This window comes from Papio anubis, chromosome 19 (genome assembly GCF_008728515.1).
Source record: "Papio anubis isolate 15944 chromosome 19, Panubis1.0, whole genome shotgun sequence".
Lineage (NCBI taxonomy): Eukaryota > Metazoa > Chordata > Mammalia > Primates > Cercopithecidae > Papio > Papio anubis.
The window spans coordinates 18,491,258-18,500,938 of record NC_044994.1 but is presented as its reverse complement, the minus strand read 5'-3'; the positions used below and the strand labels follow the sequence as shown (position 1 = coordinate 18,500,938).

The following is a 9,681-nucleotide window of genomic DNA, read 5'->3' as shown; positions in this document are numbered from 1 at the left end:
TCCACCCACCTTGGCCTCCCAAAGTGCTGGGATTACAGGCGTGAGCCACCACGCCAGGCCACATTTTGTTTTGAGATGGGATCTTGTTCTGTCACCCAGGCTGGCATGCAGTGGTGTGATCATAGCTCACTGCAGCTTCAATCTCCTGGGCTCAAGCAACTCTCCTGCTTCACCCTTCTGAGTTGCTGGGACTACAGGTGCACATAACCACACCCAGCTAATTCTTTCATTTTTTGTAGAGGTGGGTCTTGCTATGTTGCCCAGGCTGTCTCAAACTTAGCCTCAAGCAATCCTCCCACCTCGGCCTCCCTAAGTGCTGGGGATTATAGGTGTGAGGCCCAGCTGCAAAATAAATATTGAAGGCAGAGGGTCATGAAGTCCAATGCCTAAATCAATCAGGCAAGGGAAGGTAAACTTATGCCTGTGTATCTAAAGTAGACAGCTGCTGGTTAGCTCTGATGGATTGTTGCCACCAGGGTACAGCTAGGGATTCCCCATCTTGTAATTTCTCAGAAGAAATGGAAATATAGATTCTTATGAATTAAAACATTGGCAATACTGTCTGAGTCAAGGAGAACGCATTTGTAGATCAAATCTACTCCAAGGCCACCATTCTGCAAACTGCACAGAAGAATACCTTGGATGCACTTATTTGTTCTTTCTTAAGATATATTTCACAAGACAAAGTTTAAAAATGAATATTAAAAATAGATTTTGAAAAATACCTTAGTAAAAAACCCTGATGGGCAAGAAAAGCTTTTGTAATGAGTATGCTTAGCTTTCTTTGTGAATCAAATAGCCTGCAAATTTACAACTATGTCAAATAAAGTGATACAACAACTTGGATCTGAAGTGACTTTCTGGAACCAAAAATGCCCATACTCCAAAGTAACTCACAGTCCGAGCTAGGAAAAATTCACAGCCCAGCAATGTGAGCACATCAGGGGCTAACTACTAAGGACAATGGTTTTCAAAGTCAGTGACTAAGCAAAGTTATTCTTATAATAAAATAATTATTTTAATGAAGTATTTGAAATAATTTTAAACATCTGATCAGTAAGATTATACATAAATGAGTAGGCTGCACTTTACAAAAAATAAAGGTAAGCATTTAAATATACAAAAACAACTTTGGATAAAGATCTCTTCTTAAAGTACTCCTTTAACATTCACATAATTTATAGCATTTTACATAACTTGCTGAAACAAAAAAAAAAGTGGCCAATTTAAAATTTACTATAGTGTAGAATGTGGCCATAACAGTCCCAATGGGAAGAACAGGATGAAGAATAACATACGTGAGGTGGTTTTTTTTCCTCTGAATTCTTATAAGTATAGCATTTCCCATTTCCGAAATACCTTCTTGGAGGATTCAATCATTTTTTTCTGTATGTGATTCTAACTACAGTGATTATTTTTCACCAGCTGTATTCCACACACGTGGAATTTTCTTTTTTTTCTTTTTTTTAAAGAGGGTTTGCTTTTCCATCAGCTTCTTCCTCAGGTGAACACATATAACTTGCTTCTCATATTTAGAGCTCATATTCCGAAGAGTGAGATACTGACAGTACCTTTTAAGTACAGAATCCAACATAAAGTCCTATTGTTAAAAATTTCTCATCATCAATTAGGATTTTTTAAATGTGCCAACACGCTTAAAACTTAGGATAACTAAAATACATTATGACAGAAGGAACTACAAAAACTATCCTTCTTGGGATTTAAAACAATACAAAACAAAAAATAACATTTTCCTTTCAAAATATTATAATTTGAAAACATCTGGTACATTCTCCTTTCTGGTTGTGCTGTGATTTTTTTCCCCATCAACAAAACATGTACCAATTGTTTTGGAGTTCCGATTCTACCTCTTCCCCTCTTGGGCGTATGAAGCACATTTCCTGTTTTATGATACCATTTTCACATTCCCCTCATCAGTTTGAAAGCAATGCCTTAACGTTCCTTCTAATACTTTGCACCTTTTCCGTTTTTTCAACAAGATACATTGGTAGATTTAATTTTAAGGTTTCCCTGATAAGGACGTCCCCTCACTTGGTACCAGAAATGGCATATGGTGATATGAAGCAGAGAATTAGCAATCCCAGGCACAATCTATCCCCATTTGTCTCGTATTGACAACATTGGAACTCAGCCGACCGAAGTCACCACAGGCCCTACTCTGTGGCCTGTCATGTACAGAAGGTGACTGTCATAGTTAGCTAAGCAACTTCTGATTCCTGCCCAGAAAACCTACCACTTTGGGACAGGTTCAATATAGAATGAAATAGTCATTCTTGTATTTTCTTACACCTCTTCCTTTCTCCTGCATCTCAATGCATGCTGTATTAGGGAAGGACACCTCACCTGCTACAATTCGGCAGCTGAGGCAGGTAGTAACAAACAGGGCCTTAACTTGCTTTAATTTAATGCACAGATGGGCAGATGCCGAATTCTGTGCAAAGTGTATTTCATAACTGATTTTCAGAAGACAAAGATGAATTTGAGTCTGTAAGAGCCCCATGGGATGGACAGGTAAGAGTTAATATAGTTTCTAACTGTAAACAATGCTCTTTCAATGTTGGTGATTATTTTCCAGAAATTGAAATTTCAGGACAGTGCAACAATGCTCTTTGTGTCTTCTTTGGCAGTAAATAGCAAGGATCTGGATGGAGAGTGGAGTGGTCACTTCAGAAGGGCCAGGTATAGAGCTCGAGAATACTTCATCTCCCGTTCCTGTTCCATACAAAATATCAAGTCCCTGAGGCAGACTCTCGTGATTCTAGGACGATGCAATTGTTTGGCGGCTGTCAGGCTGGATGTCCCAGAAGCAAGAAGGTTGTCTTTTAAGCCCTAAAAATAATAAAAGGAAAAGCAATTTGAAATAAAAATCTTTCATAGAGGGAAAGCCTGTCAATTCTAGCATGTAAGAGCCCGCTACCCCCTGGTCACTGGGTTAGGTACTGGAGATAATGGAATGATGAAGACCTAACCCTGTCCTCCAGCAGTCAGCCTCAAATGGCCACTAAACCTATCACCTGAGCTCATTCATTCCTTCCTTCTCACCTGCAGCATGGCAATAGCCTCTGAAGTGGTTTCTCCATTTCCAGGCTCTACTTGGCTCCATTCTTTCCAGTGCATTGCAGGCCAGCCTTTCCCTCTTTAAAGGCCTTACACAAATCTTTTGAGAGTAACAGATGTGTTTATCACTTCGATTGTGGTGATGATTTCATAGCTGTATGCATACATAAAAATCTATCAAATGTATACTTTAAATGTATGCAGTCTTTTGTATGTCAATAATAGAAAATAACAATGAAGGCCTTTCATTGTTCAGATCCCACCAGGCCATGGTTCCAAAATCTTCAATGGCTCCCCACTGCCCAGAGCAGCTTCTTGAGAACCACACTGAGCACTTTTCATATATTATCTCTTTTCTATTATACAAAATTGCAGCCAGTTTTAAATGAGCGTTGCCCCCATTTATCAAATGAGGAAACTGAGCTTAGACAGGTTAAGCAATCTGTTCAAGGTCACATAGCAAAGTTGAGCTGTGACTCAGTTTCTAATTTGATTTAAAGTAAATGCTCTGGTTGGGCACAGTAGCTCACATCTGTAATCCCAGCACTTTGGGAGGTCGAGGTGAGCAGCTCACCTGAGGTCAGGAGTTTGAGACCAGCCTGGCCAACATGGTGAAACCCCATCTCTACTAAAAATAAAAAAATTAGCTGGGCGTGGTGGCACGTGCCTGTAATCCCAGCTACTAGGGAGGCTGAGGCAGGAAAGTTGAACCTGGGAGGCGGAGGCTGCAGTGAGCTGAGATCGCGCTACTGCATTCCCGCCTGGACAACAGAGCAAGACTCTGTCTCAAAAAAAAATAAAACTAATAAAAATAAAAATAAAGTAAGTGATCTTAACCACTGTGCTGTATCATCCACCATATCACATATAAACCCATCACCCTGGCTTCCTTCTCTCCAGCCTCACTTCCCATTGCTCCTTTACAAGGCATCTTAACTGCAGCCACAATAGGCAGAGATTCGCAAAGAGGCCATTCTAGGCCAATCTACCCATCTTTTAAGACCCATTTCAAATGGGTCTACCTGTCCTTCATCCAAGGAAATCTCACCGTGGCAATGACCTTACATCGTATTACAGTAATTTGTATATGCTACCACCACCACCACATACCCACTAGACCGTAAGCTTTCTGAGAACAAGGACTATGGTTTCTGTCTCCTCTAGGGCTTAGCAGAGTTCACAGAGCAACACATATCAAACAAAATATCCACAATATTTTCTAAATTGAATGTACCGGTTTAAAACAGAACAAGAATTCTAAATGTCATTTTAAAATGATGAAAACACAACACTCCTGTAATTAAGACAGTTTTCCGAATATGTTTACCAATATGAATTACCAATATGTCTATATGCTATTACTTTTAATTGGAAGAAAAGAAAAACATAGAACTCTCAAAGGGTAATTTTGTACAAATGAAATCCTTTAATTCTTTTTACCTTTGTTTCAAAACAAAATCCTTTGTTTCAAAAAACGTCTCAATAGGACTGGCAAATGTCTTTTATCCACCCAAAAGACATACATAAGGAAAGATATTTACCTAACACAGGAAGAAAATCTGGTTCTGTTACTGTCCTTTTATAATCATTAAATTTTAATTACTCCTTCCACCTTTTTGGGTTTCTTGTTTTGTTTTGATGGAGAGGAAGGAAATCCCTTAAGGTCTCCAAAACACCATGGTCAAAATCAGTCAAACTTAATTCCATGCATGTTCACAGCATGACTTAGGGGTACTTTATCTGATGGACAAATAAAACTTGTTTAAGAGATACTACCCAGTTTTTGAGGGACATGATATCGCAGTCATATTTTTATACTCATTAAGTTAAACTTGTTATAAGTATCCATGGAAAAAATTCTGGAAAGTCCACATTCTAAAAGAGGAAAAAAAGATCGGTCTCAGCTGCACAATTGTTTGGCTACTTATCCCGGAGCCCATCCATAGCATACAGCCAGTCTCTCGCTACTTCTGCAGGCTTCTTGGTAATGAATGCAATTTGTACAAGTGTAAGCCTCCGGAACTTCAGCTAAGCCTGGCAGTGAAGCACTTGCGTGTCACTCTGCTAGCACCAACCCTCAGAGATGGTGTAACTCAGATGTAATTTTAACTACTGTAAATTATTACCATCAAAATATCTTCATAAGATTTTTGCAGAATGGCACCAAAAGTTCAGTTTTGTTTGGAAAACTGAATAAAAAGTACATATTAGGAAGAAAGTTACTAAAACACATAATTGGCAATGAGTGGCAGTTTTGTTGTTTACAGGAGTAATCCGTTTAAAACTACAATATATTTAGGCCAAGGCAAGCAAATCACTTGAGGTCGAGTTCAAGACCAGCCTGGCTAACATGGTGAAATCCCATCTCTACCAAAAAAATTAAAAAATGAGCCGGGCGTGGTGGTGTGTGTCTGTAAGCTCACTTACTCGGGAGACTGAGGTGGAAGAACTGCTTGAACCCGGGAGGCAGAGGGTGAAGTGAGCCAAGATCATGCCACTGCACTACAGCCTGGATGACAGAGAGAGACTCTGTCTCAAAAAAACAAAAAACTTCAATACATTTAACTAGAGGCAATTTCTTTAGCCATAAATTAGATATATTACGCTAAAACTGTATCTATATGTTTATAAATCTTCTAAGAGTTTACCTAAAATCAGTACTTTGGTGTTTTATATGAAATTGTAAAATAACTAGCTAGACAGACACAATGTCTCGGCAATTCCACATCTATGTAAATACCCAGAAATATGCCATGGGTTCATCAAAAGATATTGTATAAGGATGACAACTATCCACAAGAGCCCTAAGCTAGAAACAATCCAAGTGAGTACATTAAGAGTACAATAAATTGTGGAATAATCATACCATGGAATGATACACAGCAATAATGACTGGGTAACATGAAAGAGTATCACAAAAATGTTCAATGAAAGGAACCAGACACAAAGGAATTCATACTGTATGATTCAATTTCTACCAAGTCCCCAAACAGACAATGCTAAAAAAAAGTCAGGAGAGTGAGTTCTCATGGGGGAGATGAGAAGTGATTAGAAGAAGAGTGAGGTTGTTTGGAGTTCTGATGATGTTTCCTTCTTGATCTAACTACTGCCTACATGAATGTGTTCATGCTGTGAAAATTGTGGTGAGCTTATGACTTGTGTACTTTTTATATTGATGCTATATTTCAATAAAAAATTAAATCGCTACCCCAAAAACCTTGCCTCAGGAAGAAATTAACATGGAAGCAAAGAGAGAGGGGAAAGGAAGGAAAGACAATAAGGCAAAATTGTCAAACAGAAAAAAAAAATAAAGAGACCTAATCATCTGAGTAAGGAACAAAGGGGTCACAGTTCATGTTTGTCATGTGACAAGCCTGAAGGATTCAGGGGAAAGAGCCATATTACAGCTGCCAGCACAGAGTTGAAAAGAAGGTCATTCCAACAGGATGCAGCAGAGGGCCTGAGGCAATGTTATAAATGAAAAAAACCCCAAGGGACTTTCAGTAACCCAAGAGAAATGTCTTTCATGATTCACAACTTTACAAAGGTGATAGCATTCTCTTTCCCCAAATAGCAGCTAACTAGAAAGTCAATCTTTCTTGAATCTGAATACAAAATATGTAGCATTTTTATTCCTGAGCTTATGATTTGGCGAAGTCCGCAATTGTAACTTGTCAATCACAACGACCTGGCCAAAATAACCATCTACTCTCAATTATCCACAGTTAAGAGGGTAGAGAGTACACAGATAACTTACAGCCATAAAAACCAAACCTACTTTTTCACCATCAGTTTTAATTTTCCTCTGCCTCATCAAGTCCTTTCCCCAGAGTTGACTAGGACTGATTTCTGGTCACATTAGAAATCATAAAGAACACTAACGTGATTAAGGGCCCAGAGTTTTTAAGAAGGAAAAAAAAAAAAAAAAGGCTGTTTATTCTTCTCACTGTTAGCATACTGTTCATTTTGGAAATAGAAGGTTTTCCCACGTAACTTTCTACATGAGGATATTCCTTAATCTGGATTCTTCTCCTGGATGAAAATGAAACAAACAATTCATTTCCCAGGTGCACAACAGTTGTCCTAAGAAGCCGACTCAAACCAAAATGTTAACATCTTCTAAAATTGCCAGATAATTGTTACCCATTAATGTTACCCAGCCCACTAACAACTTATCTCACCTAATTTGTTTTGTTATACCACTAAACTAAGTTTCTTGTTTTTATAATGAAACTTTGGAGGAACTCCATTGCTCTAACAAGAAAAAATGCAAAATCATCAGTTACCAATTTTAGATAAGTAACACCATTTTAATAATGATATTAAATAACTAAAAATAACTAGTAATCCAATTTTTATCCCTTCAACTTAATACAGCAGGTGTTGTGAAACATAACCTTTAAAGGCTTTTCTACTTCTTTTTCCATATTTCCTTAAATTAGATGACTGGCTCTACTACATTAGAAGCAGAAAGGACATCTTTATGAACCCAGGGTCTTCAGGAATCCTGTTGGGGTTTATAGTGACTCCATACAGGCCTCTCCTTCCAAGAGCCACCATCCATGGTAATGTAGCTTCATGCTAGTCCATGTTCTGATTCCATTCAAAACTATCTGGGTTACTGGGAACCTACTATGGGCAAGGAACTGTGCTAGGCAGCATAAGACATACATAACTGACCAGTGGCAAACACTCATTGTCTCCTCCATAGGCAATCTCAAATTACTTAATTTCTCTGTGCCTCAGTTTCCCCATCTGCAAACCAGGGACAGTAATACTAATTATCTCATATGGCTGGTGTGAAGATTAAATGAGACTGGTATATGCTCTAAAAATGTTCGCACTATTCTCATAATGAAGTCCCTAGTTAGTAGGAAGGCACTGAAGGTTTACAAACAGGAAACACTGTAATTCTAGCTCCAGAGCTTTTTTCCCATCCCCCTCCTATCCAGGTCCTATTCTCTCAAGTCTTCACTAAATCACTGGTTACTGAACTCAAGAGAAATAATTTGTGCTGCCATACTTACCTTGTCCCTCTCAGTGAAATTTCTGAATTTTAAGGGAGCCTTGAATGCCTAAAGCTCCAAAGTAGACCGATGGGCATTTCAGACATGTGACAGGTGGATAGCAAGTTTTTCTTACACTCCTCAAATTAAATAGTGGAGGAGCCTGCTGCTGTACAGAATCAACTAAGCTTATCAATATTGTCTCTAGAAACTAAAAGTCAATCTCTTTCATTCAATTCCCTGAATCCTAAGACTAATAAAAGCAAAATTTGTGTCCCAGAATCTGAATAGTTAACCAAACACAAAAACTGAGAATTTCTTAATAGAGGAATCAAAAGGCAAAGATTCATGACATTCTCAGATTCTACCTGATTTACACTAAGTCCCAACCTCATGCCACCATGGCAGCTCTTAAGGGATGGCTCAAGTCTTTTCAGCTTTAAGGAGGAAACAAGGTCCAACCGTGAAGAATAGGGAGTAGAAAAAAGACCCAGCTCCAGAAAAAAAAAAAAAAAAAAAAAAAAAACTGAACATCTTCTAAGTTTCAGAAGCAAAAATAAATAAAAGTGCCCTGGATACCTGACCCAGTGTAACAAGAACACTGAAAATTTATATTCAAAATACCCAAGCTTCTAGGCCTTAAAGGGGAACACAGGACAGAAAAATACTGAGCTTCAAATTTGACTGCCCTCTGCTGGTCAACAAGCAGAACTTCTGAAGCAACAGCTCTCTCATCTTTACCACCTTCATTTTATTCTTTTTATATATATATATATATATATTATACTTTATGTTCTAGGGTACATGTGCACAACGTGCAGGTTATGTATGTATACGTGTGCCATGCTGGTGTGCTGCATCCATTAACTCATCATTTACATTAGGTATATGTCCTAATGCTATCCCTTCCCCCTCCCCCAACCCCATAACATGCCCAGTGGGTGATGTTCCCCTTCCTGTGTCCAAGTGTTCTCATTGTTCAATTCCCACCTATGAATGAGAACAAGCGGTGTTTGGTCTTCTGTTCCTGCAATAGTTTGCTGAGAATGATGGTTTCCAGCTGCATCCATGTCCCTACAAAGGACATGAACTCATCCTTTTTTATGGCTGCATAGTATTCCATGGTGTATATATGCCACATTTTCCTAATCCAGTCTATCATTGATGGACATGTGAGTTGGTTCCAAGTCTTTGCTATTGTGAATAGTGCTGCAATAAACATACGTGTGCATATGTCTTTATAGCAGCATGATTTATAACCCTTTGGGTATATACCCTGTAGTGGGATGGCTGGGTCAAATGGTATTTTTCTAGTTTTAGATCCTTGAGGAATCGCCACACCGTCTCTGCTACACGTAACGGTTTCTGAATGGCAAATCATGGTGCGTAAAAGTGTTCCTATTTCTCCACATCCTCCAGCACCTGTTTCCCGATTCCTTTTAATGATCACCATTCCAACTGCGTGAGATGCAGACCAATGTGGTTCTGATTTTGCATTTCTCTGATGGCCAAAGTGATGATGAGCATTTTTCATGTGGTCTGTTGGCTGTGTAAGTGTCTTCTTTTGAGAAGTATCTGGTCATATCCTTTGCCCACT

At 38.7% G+C, this 9,681-nt stretch overlaps 1 protein-coding gene across 2 annotated transcripts in view; it reads right to left on the bottom strand.

The window, feature by feature from the left end:
* Nucleotides 1–996: 996 nt before the first annotated feature.
* Nucleotides 997–9,681, bottom strand: part of TAF4B (TATA-box binding protein associated factor 4b) — a 151,078-nt gene continuing 142,393 nt past the window's right edge. Inside the window, exons 15-16 of one of the 2 annotated variants that reach the window (XM_031658749.1) lie at nucleotides 3,064–3,178; nucleotides 997–2,850 (exon numbers count right to left, since the gene is read on the bottom strand). In XM_031658749.1, coding sequence (XP_031514609.1) covers nucleotides 2,780–2,850; nucleotides 3,064–3,178 — 186 coding nt within the window. In that variant the 3' untranslated portion in view covers nucleotides 997–2,779. The remainder of the gene's footprint in view (nucleotides 2,851–3,063; nucleotides 3,179–9,681) is intronic. The other variant, XM_003914256.4, reaches the window with a different exon arrangement.